At 43.3% G+C, this 19,216-nt stretch overlaps 1 protein-coding gene across 10 annotated transcripts in view; it reads right to left on the bottom strand.

Annotated features, from left to right (window-relative positions):
* Positions 1 to 19,043, bottom strand: part of LOC118511789 (neuroguidin) — a 36,149-nt gene extending 17,106 nt beyond the window's left edge. The window contains exons 1-2 of one of the 10 annotated variants that reach the window (XM_036055307.1): positions 18,917 to 19,043; positions 17,418 to 17,940 (exon numbers count right to left, since the gene is read on the bottom strand). In XM_036055307.1, the coding sequence (XP_035911200.1) occupies positions 17,418 to 17,426 (9 nt within the window). In that variant the 5' untranslated portion in view covers positions 17,427 to 17,940; positions 18,917 to 19,043. The other 9 variants (XM_036055313.1, XM_036055314.1, XM_036055310.1 and 6 more) reach the window with 9 other exon arrangements.
* Positions 19,044 to 19,216: the final 173 nt, after the last annotated feature.

Genomic DNA, 19,216 nt, shown 5'->3' with positions numbered 1-19,216 from the left:
GGTGTTTCTTTTTTGCTTGTCCCAAAAGCAAAACGCGACTCAGTATACAGACCAAGGACACGGTCAGGAAGAGACTGAACAAAAAAAAATTGGATCGCGTGCACACACATTGACCTTTTTGGTTATTTTACCCTTCTCCCCTCGGAAAATTCCACCAAACTTTGCCAAATGAAAATGCAATAGCTAGGAAACACACCAATGAGTTTAATGCACACAAGCACAATCGCATCATGGCAAACCGCGCCATTCAGCATCCTCACACACACACACATACACATGGCAATAGGAAAAGTGCAGGCTGGTTTGTGAAAAACGTTCGATGACGATTGCCCTGGTTGAGGAATACGGAGGAAACAAAAAAAAACACACACACATAAAAAACTACTCCAAAACGGTCCCGGGACACAACGAGATGAACCAAAAAAAAAGGAGATACTCTCTCACACACACATACTTATGTACACACCAAATATCAGCGTGACGTGGAGAAGAGAAAAGTCGGACATACGGGCACAGGTGTCCAACCAGCTTCCAGTACTGTTTCGCCATACGCCAATAGCGTGCAAAAGCCTCGTAGTTTTGACGGGAAACGGGAAACTCTGTCAATCCATCGTTACTCGGGAGAAAAAAACGAGGCCGTAAAAGGAAAAGGGGTGGCCAACACCAGCACCACCACCACACCGCACGCGACGGAAGCATTCGGAAATAACGCATAAAAGCATCCGCGATGCGAACCGTTTTAAAAGCTTTCTCCACTTTTCTCCTTTCGCTTCCAACCGAGATGAGATGAGGCGGTACAGTGCAGAAGCAGGAAAAATGGTGTGAGTATGTGTGTGATTCTTGATTCTTTTTTACTGCTCCTCACTTTTCTCGCCATTCGCTCGGCAAGGTTTTCGTCATCAGTCAGTGAAGCATCCGGCCGATAGGAAAGGGAAACCGTTCGGGAACAACAGCGATCCTTGTGATGCCTATAAAGATGGAAAACGGCCGTTGTAGGGAAAAAAACCCCTTATCCCGCACTAGATCGCGAAGGACGTTTCAAGATTTGCCGAAGAAGAAATTAATGCCGTAAAGAAAATAGAAGTAGTAGAAAAAGGTTGTAGCTGAGAGCAAATAAGCAAGCGATCCGAAAGCTACTGGAACGGAATCGACGAAAAAGTGGAAACGAATCGAAGCAATGAGATAAAAACAAGGACGAAAAGCGAACCCCCAAACCTACACACAGTATCCTACCATATCGAGGCATGTGTGTGTGTGCGTGGGCACACATACACGATTCCTGATCGAAACACAACACAGCACCACACATCGCAACCGTCTGATGGAGTGGTGTCGTTCTCTCTGTCTATCTGTAGACCATCACACACTACTCATCGACGTCCTGCTGCTGTCCTATCTCCATCGTGACATGTACACACACACAGGATGCATGCGGCATGGCTTTCCCCATGGTTCACCGCTACACCGCCACATTGCAGCGCACAGCGATAACACACAGTGCATCGTCGCAAGCGAAAGGACACGGTCAAGCTCGCGCGTCATGTATTGATGATGGATATAGGACGACGCTGAGAGTGTAGTGTCCGGCTGGGTTACTGCCATCGCATGCCACGGCGGATGCTTATATGCGCGCAATGCCCACACACAAATCAAGCAACAGAGCGATTGCTAGCTAACCAACGACCGAGGACTCGATATGTATGTGCACGGAGGAACTTTACGCAGTGCCACACACACACACACACACACACACATAGACAGTGCAGAATCGATTGAGCCTGCATCGGATGCAAAAATCAAAAGCTCGCCTAGCGCTAGCACCAGCTCGGATGGGTGCCATCGAAATTAATTCATTTCCATTTAAGCAATATGTGTGTTGGAAAACACGCCTCTCGGCGGTCCCTGGAATGGATAGGATGTTTCACATTCAAGAAATTCGGTTGATTAAGGTTTCACCTGTGAAATGATGATTTTTTTTCTATAAAAAGTTTACTAATTTTTTATAAAACTGTGCAATATTAATTTTGATTTTACAAAAGCAAATAAAATATAAAATCACTACTAGGGCTAAACAGTTTATATAAAAAAGAAAATAGAAAAAAACAGCAAGAAACAAAATCAAAAATTCAATAAATTTCCCTACTGTGTTGGCATTTATTCTCGAGAGATCTTTTCCCATTCTTCTTCTCCTTTGGCTCTACTACCTCCAGAGGTCTTGGACATCTTTTTAAGATTTCCGTGACTTGATTGGGCACATCAGCTGGATAGTCATCCATCCATACAGGGAAACGGTCCGAACAAGATTCGATATCCGGTCCTCCCGTTTGAAGTCTGTCACCCAAGGGGCCTCAAAGAGGGACCCAACTATTTTCACTGACTTAGCAATAAATAATCGCCTCTGTTTTATCTGGGCACTGATGATCAGTTGTTGCTCCATCTTGACTACAGAGTAATTGAATCCCCGATAGAAGTCCTTCAGGTCCCTGTCAAGGTCAGAGTGGGAGTCTCTTCGACCTATCACGCTCTCACCAACAAAAAGATGTTTTTCACAAGCGTCTCGGTGTGACAGTGATCCTTACTATAAAAGCATAAGATGATCGAAACTTTTCTCCCATTATGTTAACTACAATATAAAAATAAATTCAAAATTTAGCTGTACAAAATACATGACAAATAAAAAAGAGATATTAATCTATATAATTTTGTTTGTTTTCAGGCAACACAACAAACGGAACGAATGGTAGGAAAACATCATTCCTTGTTCAAAATTCTTTGTTCAATTGGGACACGAGCATATGAACCGATACATACTTAATCAGATTAAGAGACAGAAAATAAAACTCGACCGTGCATACTTGTGTATTTTGCATTCCTACAAACCGTACCATTTCAGGTGTTGTTTAATGAAATGGAAATGGCATTATTGCAGAAGAAAAACAAATATTCCACCGTTTCTGCAGCCGTTCGCTGTTCACGCCCATAAGCCCTACCCTACATCATTTGCATTTTGCAGTGCAGCGATCGGGAAGAGAATTGACATGATTTTCATTTCGCTGCAACATAAGCGGCCAGTTTATCAAAGGGAGGCAAATATGAATTTCAAATGTCAATCACAATTCAATTTTAGCTTGTCCATCGTTTATTAGTGCAGCATACTTAAGCCACCGTGGTTCCACCGGCCACGGCTAAAGAGAGTAGTTGAGTGTGCCGTCATGTGCAACGGTGGCAACCACGACGAATCGAAACATCGCATCTGTATCGATTGGAAAAACGGCTCCGCTGTCGGCTGCCCCCTGTCGATGCGCCCCTCCTCTTTCGGGGTCGGAAAATGACAAAATTTTATCCGTACTACGGTACCGAATGAGGTCCACCGGTGTGAAGTCATGCGGGTACACACACACACCGCTCTTTACGTGAGATGACTGATCGGTTCTCGGTCTGAAGGATGGTGGGTCAGCCAATTGACCCATCTCACACTCCCGGCACCAGCAACACATCCGCACACGGTGTTCTGGTCGCGGTGTTTACTTTATCACTTCGCACAGGACGACGAAACTCGCGAACATTGTCGTGGATGGCGCGTGAAGCATTTCCCCGCATTCTAGCAAAGGTGCTCCGTTTGCTTTCTCGGTTTCGCAACATTTCGGAACATGGCTGCTTTTGCTACCCAACACACATTCATGACAGCATTTCGCGTTCGATACATACTCGTCCGAAGAGCGGCGGGAAAAGTTATGGGTAAAGGTAGCTACTCGGGTAGGTATTGATGGACGCGCACCGGCAGTGTGAGACAGAATCGGTCTAACCTCGTACCCATAAACAGCATCCGATCAAATGTAAGGTGTGTCAGAAAGTAAAAGTGGAATGTGTTGATGCCTCCTTTGTGAATATTTTTTTTTTGCTTTTAAAATAAAGTAAGTCTGATCGAACCTTCACAATCGGTTATTACATTTTCAAATCATACTTTACTGATCTTAGCCTGTCCTATTTGTCCACAACAGTAAAATAATATACCTGAACACATCGGTTGGGACAGACCAGTGGCAGAGGCGACAAAGGCGCCGGTCTTGGCACGACAGGACCGGAGTTCAAATCCCATCCTTTCCGGATACTTTAAGCATTCCGTACCTTGCTACGGATAAAATCAAGTCACAGAAAGCCAGAAATGGCAGATCTTTCGAGGTTGGTAGTGCCAAGGAAGAAGAAGAAGAAGAACACATCGGTGTGCTTATGATGAAATCGTGTAGGTCGCTATATTCATTAAATTATTTGCAAATTGTTATCAATTAAGCATTGCTGGAATAGTTTATGTTCGTGTAGGGTAGTCGAGACAGAAAAATCCTTTGAATTTCAATATATACCTGATTGAGTGACCTACAGGACAAAATTTTCCTAATTTTTAGATTTTAAAAGAAAACAAAAGATCAATCAAAACAACATTGGAGGCAGCAGACACATGCAAAATATCTATAAAAAATATCGCTTCTTTTAAAAATTGTTTTTGATCGTTGCAATATTCCTCTGCGTATTGAACATCAAAATCTTAAAAATACGTTTGGCCGTCTAATAAAATTATAAGCCAAATTGTCAGTAATTTTATTCGTTAAAACTTTTCCATATACCCTACCAACAAACAATTGCACGAGTGTTTGATACGGAAATATAAAGAGTAAGAGAGATAGAGAGAGAGAGAGAGAGAGAAAGAGAGTAAAAAAGAGAGGGAATACGCCCAAAATCCAGAATCCAGCCAACCGTTCGCTGGACGGAATCCATCAGTCGAATAACATTTAATTTAGCTGCCTGAGGGACCAACGCTGGATAGAGTTTGTGTGTCTGATGGATTCGATCGGAGGTGTCCATCACCGAAGGGGTTATTTTTCCACCTACCCAACCCCCCCCCCCCCCCGCCCATCCTACATCCCTTCTGCTTGTTAGTTTCCTGGCGGGGTTTGTATTTTCCATTTTCAGTGAAATCGCGTACTCGAAACGCGAAAAACCACCATACATGTGCGCTCGCGACCGTCCAGACTCCCCTCCCTCTCGCTCCACAATCAATAATCGAACAGACGATTTCAGCAGAGCCGAAGGGAACACGGTCCCCTGCCAAAGTGGAAGAAAGCACACAGAACCACAACATGCGCATCGCACACCGTATGCGTTCGATTGCGTACGATATTACGCTGGCGGATGTGTTAGGCGTTTCTATTTTGTTTTTCGTTCACCAACTACAGACAACCGGGCCGTTGGCGGGCGGATGACTGACCAGCGTTACATTTCGCGCACGCGGTTCCAGACTAGAAATTGAAAATTTTATTCTCGCACCAAAACACTCCAACAAGCTCGCGCAGTTTGTTTGTTGCAATTTGTAGAGCTGTGTGTGTATGGGTAGGGTGAGCTGGGGAAATATGGAAATTTCGGTCCGCGCGTGGACGTTCCCCACCCCGCGTGCTTTCCTGAGACTCGTACTCGCACAATGCGTCAAATAGTTTGATAGATTTTCTAGCTTTGGCCTCGTTTATGCCTCCCACATGCACGCGTGGTTATTGTTTGGTAGGGTTGAGCGATTGAGACTATTTTACTTGCAAAACCGATAAAATTGCGATACCAATCAAGCGCTGTGCATACGAGTAAGATGAAATACAAATATGAGAGCATTCAATTATGATCTGATTACAGCTAGACAAATGAAGTACTATATAGAAGTACGTTATTCGGGGCGGTCTGGTAATCGAAGTTCACACGGCAGGACCAGGGTTAAATTTTCTTCCAGACCGCGCCTCTTCGTTAGCAGAGCTACCGGGTAAAATCAAGTCGAAGAAAGCTAGAATGGTAGGCCGAGTCCTTTCGAGGTTGGTAGTGTCAAGGAAGAAAAAGTAGTACGTTTTAGCTTAGTTATATTTAGCAGCTAATGACTGATGACGTAGACACATAAATGATTTGAAGCTATTTCCATATAGAAGAAGCTTATGAAGATTCTTACATAGAAGCTTATGAGGGCTCGAAGCATCGGGTTGGAGATTTAAGAGACAACATGATAATGACTCTATAAGAAGCCCTACAAAATGTCAACCTGTTACTGTAAACGCACCTTTAAATTCGTCCAATACCAATACTTTGCCTATGTTGGGTCAAAAGTCAGCACCAACAACAACATCGATGTTGAGATACCAGTCATACTACAACCTGAGGACACCTGTCGCGACGTACAAGGCTAGAACCGCATAGAATGTTGATATTCACAGTACACAAATAAGCTTCTGAAACATGGGCTCCGTCCAACATTTGTCGAACACCTCTATGCCACGTTTAAGAGGACTATAACCAAGGAATTTTGCGCCTTATACGTGGATGAACAATGACAAGATCTACGAGCTGTTAGATGATCGCACCACTGTGTACCGAATAAGTTTTGAAAAGCTCTGGAGAACCAGTCATCTCATGAGAATGACATCGGACGAGCCAAACCTAACATTTTTTTTCTATTTTAATCTAATGTCCATTGCCAGTATTGCCAGCATCAAAGATTAATAAACTATAGATAGAGTGATGAGTTATATTGAATAACACAACTATGCTCAATTACTTCATACGTCGTGTATTAATTAAACATTTTTCTCAGAAATTGGATGTTTTATTCTGATTATTTCATCACAGACATGACACATGAAGCATGAAAAACGTCATTTTAATTTACAGCTTTTTTGTCATATACCCCTCACAGGACTTCGGCTCTTTTTTTGGATAAAAATGTATTCATTAAACAAACAACGCAACCAGCATCCTTTTTTATGACCCGTGAGTTTTTTATCTGCTGGGATGAAAATAAATTGGCATTGCAACCGTAAAAAAATATCGCTTACACGGAAAAGGTATTAATGTTAATGCTGCCTGCAGCAATGATAAATTATGTATCGGAAGGGAAAAAAAGTGTACAAAACCTGTGTCCAATTGTACGGCTTGTTCCAGGGACTGTGTGAACACAGCACACTCCGTTCCCATCATATCCTAAGGGTTCTCATGTGCATAATAAAATGCATTCATTTTACCCCCAGCAACGCATAACGAAAGGGGGTTTCGTTAAATAAAAAAAAAAAACAGTTGCGTTGCATTTCGAATTTTGTTGTTAATTTCCGCTACTTTTTTACCACTCATTGCACCGCTGCTGCCAATAATCATACATTATTTACCGGGCACAATTTAAATTCTGCATTGCCAAGTGATAACGACACATTTTCATTAAAACTTCAATAAATGGTCGGTGTGCCCGCTTTACTGCCCTCGCCCCGCCAAAAAGCCCATTGCTTATCACCAGAGTCGGGGTGGGCCGAGGTGCGCACATAAATTCAACGAACCAAAAATAAAAGCTACGTTCGTCCCGGTAGAATTAATACGACAGGAAATTCATAATTAACAAAACCAAAAAGAAAATAAATAAATGTACGTTTTCCTTTGTTCTGGTTTCTGCAGCAGCCTCCTGCCGAACGGATGCCTGCACCATCCGATTTTAACCATCGGATAAAATGCATCGGATGAAATACACACACATGCATACTCGAATATGCAAACATTTTGAAAAATTATTTTTTCCGTATCCAATATATCGTCGTATCGCAGCGTTTACTGGCTCGCATTGACGGAGCTGTGGAGGTGGCTTCAAAAGGCATTCAAAAGGGGAAGCCAAAGCGCCAGCAAAACGACATAACTGCATGTGCAATCGATATTATAATGGGATGCGCGCAACCAGCATACCAAAACTACATCAATAGCGGGTATCGCGGAAAAACGGTAAAACCCAACGATTTTGTTTACTTTCCTCTCCGACCCATCCCGCTTTCTGCTCTCGTGGCCACCCGCACATCGAACGCTATACATCAACGCGGGTTGCATCGGCAGCTCGGAAAACGGATAATATTTCAGATATGTGTTGTGGTGGTATATAAATATATAACTATACATATTTTCCAACGCAATACTCAGTGCGCCCGATTGGTGGGGATGCGTATCGCACACACAAGAGAAATGCCACCCACCTCCCCACCGGTGGTGGTGCGTTTGGGGAATGTACACGGTGCAAGTGCATTCAATGCATTCATGCTTCAACGAGCTCGCATTTAATTTTGGCAACCGAATTAAAATCGCATGCACCGGCGGGACAAGGCAACTTGACGAAATGGAAAGCACATGCACACAAAAAATTTTCCGAAATAAACGAACGCACTCGAAGCCAGCAACGTTTGCCGATCGAAATGCATTTTCGATGCATGAAATAATGCAACTCAAACACACACACACAGTTGGGGGTGGTGCGTCGTTATGCGATGCGATGGTTTTTCATGCCAGCGGAATTGGGTGGCTCCCGAACCCGAACTAAATGGGTGGGTAGGTAAAGTGCGAACAGACTAAATGGCTCAGGCTCAGAAGGGTAAGTTAACAGCAGGATGCAGTGCCACCCCATCGATACCCGGACCGTAACGGTATGCAGAGTTCTCGCCGTGTGTGCATGTATGCTGTGCTCTTCCGTCATGTGTGCATCGGGAGGGTAAAAGCTGCAACACATTCTCTCAGCTTCGTTTTCTCTTCCGCTTGTGTATAAAGGTTCGGTGGTGCGCTAAAATAAAAACTGAATAAAAATATATCAATTTATTTATATATTTTTTCCCTCGGTACGGGCTACGTACTCACCCGAGACTGGAGGATATGGAACGCACCACACACAACAGCAAAAGCGTTCGGGGAGGGTGAAAAAAAAATACAGGAAAAACAAACACACTTCTGACCCAAGCGAACCTGGTTCGCGCTGCTGTGCTGTGCCGCTACTGCACCGGGAATCGCACAAATATGCAGAATGCGAAATGTAATCAGCGACCGAAAGCAGGTGGATGGATGGATGGACGCCATCATGATCCAATGGTAAGAGGTTTGGCTGTCGCTGCGCGGCAAAAAGGATACCAGTAACAGGACAATGCCAATTGTTGGTGAGGAGAGAAAGTAGTGTTCACGGCGAAGCGGTCGTTCGAAACGGTTCGCGAATGTTTCCCTGTGCGCGCTGATGGAGCGGGAAGAGAAACTGCATAAATATTGATTGCATAATGAAACATACACATTCGCACACACACACACACACACATCCATGTAGGAATACTTTGAAAATCGTGGACAGGAGGGAAAAAACACGTTTGCTGGGGAATTCAAATGAATAGCGAGAAAACGATAACTGAACCGCGAGGTAGGTTCGCGATCCGGGACCATAACCCGCGCGTCATCCGGGATAACCATTCTCCCTGGGTTCCCTGGGTCAACAGCACATACACACATCCGTGCGTATGTATGTGCCCGGCATACAGACTGCGTACGGAGAGGAGATACATTCATCCATACCCATCCATGCACCATCAGCGAACAGGCGAACCAGAATTTGACCATCTCGCGGGACTGGCTAGTGTAATGGTGGAGAGCTAGGAGCAATGGATGGCGCCCTTTGTCCCTTTTAGGACGCATCTATATACACACACACACACCGTTTGCAAGCGAATCAATGAAGGGTGATATTGATTTGTTTGCAACTCTTCACTCCACATACTCGCGCACACATCAAAAACTGGCAAACAGCAGTACCATTGTTGCCCGTGATGAAACATGACATGTTTTCCATCCATCCAAACCCCGGTCTGTTTGGTTTTGCAATATTTTACTCGCATTGTGCAAAAGTTTGCCTTTAGTCGTAGCTTGTATTTTTTTTTGTCTGTGTATTTGGTTCTTTGTTTCCCTGAATGTATAAAACTGTTTGCGATACAAAAAATTAAGCTTATGATAGAACGGAGAATAGTTTAAGAGAGGGGCATAGTAATGTATACTATTTTGTATTCAATTTTAACATTGATAAACTGAAGAAAAAAAAATTAAAATATTTTAAATTAGCATTAAACAATGTAGATTCAATAAAATATCCCAATCAAATATAAAAATTGCAATTGATTCTTAAAAATATACAATAAAAAAAACAAACTAAAAGAGCACTTTGCAAGTTGAATAACTAATAAACCATTTTACACTAAATTTAATATTTCTATATATCCTCTTTCAGCTTGTATTGCACATTGCCTATCTGTAGGCGCAAACATTTCATAAACTATGCAATACACAAACATATAGAAAAAATACACAATTTACGTTTCTAGGGATACTTTTAATATCCCAAACTGCTTACAACGAAGAATCATAAGAAAAACTAAATTTCTATCATTAATTTCACTTAAAACTCTCTCTTGGATTAGTTTCTAAAATTTTCATCATTTTCACATAGTTTAAAATATCCCTCCCAGGAGGCTTTCGTAATTCAATTAAAACTTTAAAGTATTCAACAAAAGAGAAGAAACAAACGATCATACAAAAAAAAACACATGACCGAAAGTTGAAGTCAATAAACTTGACCCACAAAGGAAGGGGCACACACAATCGATAAGCGAAAGAAGCTGGAGAGCAAAGGAAACACTCCTGCCGGAATGTCGAAGCGTGAAAGTTTTACGACTAGCGACCTGGCATCTACCAACCAACCAACCGGAATGAAACGGGAACAGCAAGAAAAGTGGAAATGTGACAAGAAGCCTTGGCGTTCCTTCAAGAAGCGAATTCATTCATAACACGGGCCCCACACACTCGAAAGCGCGAAATCTCGCCATCGTAGTAATGGTGCCCAAATACTACTCGTGTACTGGTAGAGTAGTAGTAGCAGCAGTTGAAGATAAATGCAAAAAAACGCACACAAGCACACACGGCAGCAGTTTGATGCTACTATGGCCAACGACCAATGGATGACAGAGCATGGAATGGAAGGAACATCGTGAAAGCCGTCGTGCAGAGTTTTCCCCCTTTTATATGTGCCAGCAGCACCGTGTGGCAGGGACACATATCGTGGCCATGTGGAACAGCACCAGCAGTCAATGGCGTAGCAGAGCTAGAGTGAAGAGGGTGTGAGGAAGAGGTTAGCCGCCCTTCGCACGACCAATACTACTAGCATTTTACGGTAACCTTCTTCCCGCGGACTGGACTATCTTACGCGAAGCGCGACTTTCGCGAGCGTAGTTCAATGCTCACCACCGTATGGTATTATGGTGGTGTTGAACGTTTCGCGATGCAGATGAAAACTGCAAGATGCATCTAGACCATCGTTCGGCAGACAAACCAGGAGAAAAATGCTTGGTTCGTGTTTGTGTGGATGTACATTGCGACTACATGCAGTACGATCTTCTGTTTTTTTTATCATCCAAAACCTTGCCTTCTGGCTTAAAAACAAAAACATGTGACAATGCAACTGGAAGAATATTTGCACAGACTTTTCCGATTTTGTTTTTCTTCCTTTATTTTTATCAAATGCATGTTATTCAATTTAGTCTTTTAAAACATGTTCATCATGAATGCGAAAAAACAGAAAGGTGCTATTTTTTATCGTTGCAACAGCAATGTAACTTAAAAATACAAGAATGCACTGAATACAATAATTGAAATAAGTGCTTTAAAACCATTCTTCTTTTTCTTCTTTCTTGGCATAACGACCTCTAAGATCATGACTGCCATTTGTGGTTTACTCGACTTATTGATAATTGGATAGTCAGTCCTCACTAAGGGGGAACGACCCAGATGAGACTTGAACCCCGGTCCTACCGTGTGAAGACCGGCGTCGCTGTCGCATTTGGCCCGGTAGTAGCTAAAAAAACATTAAATATCTCTATTTCTAGGTTTTAAATTTGGTTATGTAGTAGTAGAATTTATGATTAATTCTACAGTCGTAGAACACATTTATTTATTTCAGTTTTCAAAGGAACTATACATGCATCTACAGTGATGGCCGTTAAAATAGAAATACTATATAAATTGTTGATTTATTTTCCTGGTTTGTGCTGTTCTGTTTTTTTTAATATATAAAATATAAAAATTAAAAATATAAATGGTATAAAATTATGCATATCAGCGTGTAGGCTTAAAAGAAGCAGTTCAAAGAAACTTTTGGGGTTTACATTTGTGTTCATATCATATATACCACTTTGAGACACAATTAATAGTTTTTATCGTTAGCTTCATCATTCGTACTTGTTACAATTCGCATCTACTATCATCCAGAAAAACTTAATTCGTCTATACTATGATATATTTTCCATCATTCTCTCGAAAAATCTACAAATTTTCCACTCACTCATATATTAGCATTGAAAAAAAATCGTTACAGTGTGTGTATTTCATCAGCGTTGCCCAACAGATCACTTTTACCGAAAACATATCAAACAATATCCAACCCTTCCCCGCTGGATAATGTTCCAAACATGAAACGAACCAACAACCACATCCCAACTACTGCACCCATGTCCCTAAGATATCACACCGAAACTTTCCAATCATTACCGGTGGAAAAGTGAACGACCTACCGAACACATGCAGCCACTTCTTAAGCGTGATACTTTCGTTAGCATTTAGAGAGCGGACTTCCCTCGCCAGGACCAAAACTCATGCTCATGCCCCTTCCCAAAACGGGACACGCATTTTGTCGCCCTGCAATGAGTTTTCCTCCAAATTAGGAAACGTCCCAAGTGAGCATCCGTCGAGGGAGGAGATCAGTGAGAACGAATGCTAACAATCTTTACGCCATAAATCAAACCAAAACACAGGGCGGTGTAGGGCACAGAGAAAAAAAAAGTTTTCACAAATGTTTCATTTCCAGTGCGACATCCACAGACGTGAGGATAATTTCATCTCATGGCGATGATTTTTGCTCTCCTAGCGATTTTAATCTATTTTATATAAAATTTCACTGCAACAAGCAGTGCAATAAGAGCTTCCAATTTCGGGATTTGGAGACGGATAAATAAACTTCACGCCACCGCCATGTGATTTATTTTTACATTAAAAATAAAATCCCAAACCTTTGTCGATGAAATATTTTCAATTCAGCTTATTTATTATTTCTAGCTTTGCGTCGTGCACCGGCAAAAGCAGAACCCGTCGATGGTGCTTCAAAATATCAAACATTCAATGCAAACGTCCGCTCGCTTCCCTGATTGGCAACTACGAACAGTCGACGGCAGCAGCAGCAGCAGCAAATCGTCACCAGATGTGTGCACCCCCGAAATGCTCATCGCTCACAACATACGCGCCCTTGCGATATCCTTGCCTGGGACGCACCAATATCGTGTGCTCATCGTTAGCAAATCCTAATTCCTACGAAACGAGCGCAACTGAAACGGACGGAAAACCCGCGTACCGCGTACCATACCTCGCCCGGCAAAAAAGGCCTGCACGCAGTTTCCCAAACCCAGGCTTTAGGGAGCTAAAGGGTGGATGCATGACAGCGTTTTCCAATCTTTGTGCGGTCGTTGTCCTTTTTGGTCCTGTAGAGCCCCCTTCTGTTTATCCTCCCTAGCGCCGCGGGAGGGTTTTTACGCACACACACACACACACATACCGACCCGAGGTTCATTCCATTTTGGGACGGGTACGCGTAGCACAACGCTGCATCATGCACACGTTCTGGCGTAGTAGTGCAACCCCGTGTGTTTGGTGCGGATGTGGTGTTGGTCGAATTTTCGAAACGCACCCCGGCCGAAGCTTCACCGTTTTTTGTTGGCAAACGCAAATGAATGATAGTAGTCAGGTGGCCCGCTTGTGGCCCGCTGAACGAGAGGGCGACTGTGGGCGATGCGTAAGCCTAACGCGAAAGCAATCGCACACTGTGGCGTACGTGCGCAACTCTGACCGGGCGGGACTGCGTGCGTTTTTGTGCTAGATGGACGATGCGTTTCGAATCGACAGGTTGAAGGAAGATGGACGACACCCGTAGGTTTGGCAAAATGTGTGTGTGTGTGTGTGTGTGTGTGTGTGTGTGTGTGTGTGTGTGTGTGTGTGTGTGTGTGTGTGTGTGTGTGTGTGTGTGTGTGTGTGTGTGTGTGTGTGTGTGTGTGTGTGTGTTGAAGAGCTGCATAAGTAGTAGCGCTACTCAAGGATGGTTTATAATGCACTTTTTCTTTGGTATTTTAATGTTCAATTATAGATTAGTGGAAAATCGCAAACAATGAACAGAAATGTTATTGATAATATAATGCAATAAAATATACAAAAAAAAAAACAAAACACGAAAAAAGAACGAAAAAATTCATTTAATAAACAGATAAAAGATAAACTTTAAAAAAATAACTAAAAAAATTATTTACAATTTTTTTTTAAATAACCGAAATTTGAATTTGCTTGATGCCTTATGTCTTATAGAATTGTTTTTAACAATATGTCACTAAAATACATGACATAATTTGCTATAAGGCAGCAAAACAGTTCTGGAGAGCGGTTCGGGTGGGATTCAATAACGATTTTGCGGTCGTCCCGCTGCCTTCACGGCTACCAATCCTGTCCTAAAATAAAATGATAGAACAAAATATTTTTTAGCCCCGAAAAAACTAAAATAACAATACGAAATAAATAAAATATTAAAATTTCAAAAAACCCCAACGGAAAAAAATCAACAACGCGCAAAGGCTCACCACCGCACATTCAAATTTTCCAATTTTCCCCACCGCAGAGTATCGAAGCGCGACGACGCCGTTCGGGAGCACTTGTGTGTGTGTTTTTAATAAACATTTTAAAAATATTATTGCCTGACCAGTAGCAGCAGCACAGGTTGGGCACGGCGATAGGGAAACACAGCGGCGTGCCATCCCTACATATATTGACGACGGGGGATATGGGGACCACGAGCTCGAGCTCGCAACAATGCATAACAAAAAAAAAACCCCCAACGCATATCCCTGTTGTGAAAACCCCGGATTGGGAAATTGCGTGGTGTGCGTAAGCCACCTCCCGTCGTAACTGGTGCTCTTTGTCGCATACACATCATACATACAGAGACGGACAGCGACAGGAGCGAATGTCGAATGAGTGAAAAAAAAACGGGACGCATGAATCCAGGCATCAGAGGCCCGTGTCCTGGACGCTTTCCTCTGCAAGGACAAAGTTTAATAAAAATTCTATCACACAGCGTGCACGCGTGTGTGCGTATCGGGTGCTTGTGTATGTGGCCGATGTTCGCATCAAGGGGAAACCCGTTGATGGTCAAAAGGGAAAAGGGTGTATTTTTTCTCGCTAGTTGTTTTTTTTTTCGCCGTGTCCCGTGTGGTCCCGGGAGCAAAGGATTGCCAGCATCCATCCAACGCACAAGCGGGTTGTTATTTTTTCTCGCTCAAACTCCTTCTCCTCCTCCCGTTGGACAGCGTTGCGTGTGTATGTGCGAACGTGAGTTTTTTTTTTTTTTGGTCTCCCTACTTTCTCCCGTTTGCATGAAAATCTCAACGAGCTGCGGGTTGCGTAAGGAAGAACACGGCGACAATTCGGTGCACGTTCTTCCCAAGGCATGTATGGCCCCGTCGTGTGCACATGCTCGCACACAATCGGCCCATGCCAAAAGCAGCGGTGGTATAGCATCACCAGCAGCAGCAGCAGCAGCAGCATCCTGTCGCCTTTGTTGACGGCGTTTGAACGCAAACGAAACGCAAACGTACGCAAACGGTTTGTGCAACGACCGGGTCCGGGTTTTGTGCGCTTCGGTGCGTTTGCCTGAAGCCGTGTCCATCCAACAGCAGCACCGGGAACCGATTCTGCCAGGTGAAAATGGCAGAATAGCCAGGAATTCATCAAAGCTTAACACGGGGGATGGCAAAATCCCATCGTCGTTACAGCGAATTGATCAATCACAAAGCGAAACACTGCTGGTGCTCTGTGTACTGGTACGTAAGATGTACAGCCAAACAATTGTGGAATTCGCACAACCGTTACAGCCACATGGAAGTGAATTAAAATATATAGAAATTACACACGCAAGTGTCGATCGAATTGCAAGTGGGAATTTGTTCCGCAATGTTGATAGTAACATATTATCTGCTATGTCCCTTACTCATTACCAATCACTTCTACCAAAACGTTTCTCAAAAATTGGTAAATAAAATTTTAATTAATAAAACATAATATGGTTTAACTCTCTAATAAAAAGGATGCAATCAGGGTATTGAAGCCTAATATATTTTCATAAACGTACAAATGAGATTATTCTGCTTCTGACATATTAAAGGCATTTTTTATTCATGTGGAAGGACCTGGCCGTTTTGCTAATGAGGTCAGAATAGATGGACGTAAAGATCACAACGAACCTTACCAGATTTTAATTCAACTTACTTTTTTCTGGATTTTTATTCTAATTTTGGACCACAACTTTGACAAGCCATGGCCTACCAATTCTGGTTTCCATGACTAGAAGTTTAAACCTAACTGGATAGTCAGTCCTGCGTACGATCCAGGTAAGACATATCTTCAACTTCCTTGTGATAGACCGCAGAGAATTATTCGACAAAAGGTCTCTTCTAAAAGGAGAAAATGTACACATTCAAATAGAAAAATACACTTATAGAGCTTCAGAACACACTCTTATTACTTCCTTAAACATAGGTTGCATAAGTAGACAAAAGCACTTAACAATTGATCCTCAATAGATAACTGAAATATTCCAAACAATCATCGGACTTAAAACATTTTACTCAAGGGGAACGATTCTTCTGATACAATAGCAGTATCTCCAGAAATCTATCGACAACATCCCAAGATTGAAAGAATAATATCCTTTCGGGGATTATGAGTTCTTTATCCATCCCCATCGTAGTATCGAATTGTCCTGAGAAGAGGCATAATCGTCAGCACTTGAGCAATTTCCCAAATGCAAAGTATGACCAAATTCGCGTCCACCAGTCCTCACAACAGCGGTGCCTATTCGGGACGGAGATGAAAACGGTTCGCGAAACATACACAGGATAATGCACCGCAAATCCTTCCATTATGTATCATTTTTCCACGATTTCATCCCTTCAATATTAACTCACGCATACACAAACACACGGGTGTACACGTGCAACAGAACACAGCTACACACGAGTGGAATCGCTCGAAAACAGGATTCAAATGTTTGGCGACGTCCCGCGACAGAACAAGTAGGGGAAAACATAACCGTAACAACTGCACGGCAATGATCCTGTTTCTATTATTTTGACTGGAGCGAAGAGAGAAATGGAACGAAACCAAACAAAAAAAAACCCCGGCATCCATTAGCAGCCGTACCCTCCACCGTCTGTGTCGCCTCGTTGTGTCTTCCCCTGGCTTCCGGCTACCCTGAGCAAACCACTTTGCCATCCGACAGGCAAACGTGGTCCCGACCGTTTTTATCAACCGAACCCTCCGGAAATACACACACAGAGAGCCACAAGAAACACACAATCAGTCAGCAAGAGTCGTAGCATCCTACGAAATGTGATGCAAGGGAGAAGAAGCAGTAAAGAATCCTCTGATATCCTGAAACCCCCGACCCAGCCCGGAGACCGTTGCCGTCCATCATTTACCTGCACCATTTTTAAAAATGTTTTGCTCGCGCGGTCGCTCCCGGTTGATGATTTTTGATAGGACCAAAGATTGTGGCTCGTCCTTTTTCGCTCTCGATCGACGTTCTTCACGGTGACGCGGTTGTACTGCAGCAACTGGCTCGAAGGGAACAAGGGACACACAACACTTCTTCGATTGCGATACGTTGACACACACACACCGCACACTGGCCCGGTCGGTTAGCAGCGGAGAGAGCTGTTGCCGGATAGGGTAGGGTCCTTTGCACTGTTGACTTTCAACAAACTCGTAACCAAGGCAAACGTGCACGTAACCGGGAAGGGCCTACTGCAATCGGCCTTTTGTCTGGAAGCGTTATTAGGGATGGTTTTGTATGATGCACTTCGAAAAACACTATTGTACTTGAGGAGTAGAGTATCCTTGTACTCCGCGACTCCGGGGAAAGACGCTTTTGATTAGGATTAACCAAAATTGCACTCTACACAACTGTTACTGTTGCAGCACGATTCACCACAACACAACGCACTAAAAACGTAAAAAGAAATGATGTAATTAAATCATAACAAAACAAAACACAAAGTTAAGCTCGCAGCACGCCGGTTACCGTCATCCGTTGCATTCTTTCCCACTTATCAAACTTGTCACACATTCGCGAATATTTTTTATGGCAATAGTTTGCCAAATTCGGTACGATAATGTCCCGTGGATAAATGTTGCATAGTTTACATGGCTGACGACAGAGCGGAAGTAAGGACCGGGAATAACTAGGCAACAGCAGCAGTAGCAGTCCAATGGCTACTGTTTGGTTCTCCAGCAACACTGAAACGGCAGCGCGACAGCAACAGTCCGCGCGATACAGCAGACAGCAACCCCGGTTTGGCACACGTCAACCTTCAACTTCGACTGCGCTGCGATTGATTCCGTGCGACGGTGGTCGCGACCGATGAAAAGGATATTTCTCGTCGTTTTCCCAATCGAACACAGCGCGACGACACACACTAGGGGAAAACCCCTTGAACAAAAAAAGGACACGGGGTTTCGGGCTTTATACGCTGCGCACCAACACAAACACACAGACGCATAGTGCAACCCTATCGGGGTGTATGAAGAAACAGCATGCACGCTGTACCGTTCGCTCCCTTTCGCCAGGATAAACACCGTGATTTTTTCCACGCTTTCTCGACGCGTTTCGTCGTCCTTTTTGGCAGCAACAGCATGCGTGTGTATGCATGCACACTACGCACACACTGACGGTGAGTGCGTACACAGGTAGAATCACATACGCATGTGAGTATCGAAGTGCAACGAATCGGTGGGTTGTTTTTTGCCGCTGATTCCGTTGCCACGGATAACGAGTTGCCAAAATAGCGCGTGCACGCAGAGGATGGACTACCGGCCGTACGAACACGAGGAAGATGTAAACAACTGGAATTGTATGGCTTGCTTGGACACTAGGAGGAAAATCTTTGCTGTTTTACACAGTGGCAGCTAGTATATGTACCTGGAGCACTAATCGAGGAAACAAAAGAAAATGCGTTCGATCAAAAGTAACCGCAACAGAAAACAAACAAACACACGTGCTGTACATATTCTGACAGCAAGGTTTCGGCTGCATCAAGATTACTAGAGCGTGTTCAGCAAGGTGAACACAAAGTAGGTGGTCTCGCATCGTGCGCCTCGAAATCTTTTCTGTGATTTTATGTTTGATGTAATAAATAAACACATCAGCACCAAAGATAAAACCACTTTCTTATTAAAACTCCCATCCAACATTTTTAAGAACACGATTACGCATTGCACT

This window comes from Anopheles stephensi, chromosome 3 (genome assembly GCF_013141755.1).
Source record: "Anopheles stephensi strain Indian chromosome 3, UCI_ANSTEP_V1.0, whole genome shotgun sequence".
In the NCBI taxonomy this organism is placed as follows: Eukaryota; Metazoa; Arthropoda; class Insecta; order Diptera; family Culicidae; genus Anopheles; species Anopheles stephensi.
Note: the sequence above shows the minus strand (reverse complement) of the source record. Positions and strands in the feature narration are given on the sequence as shown.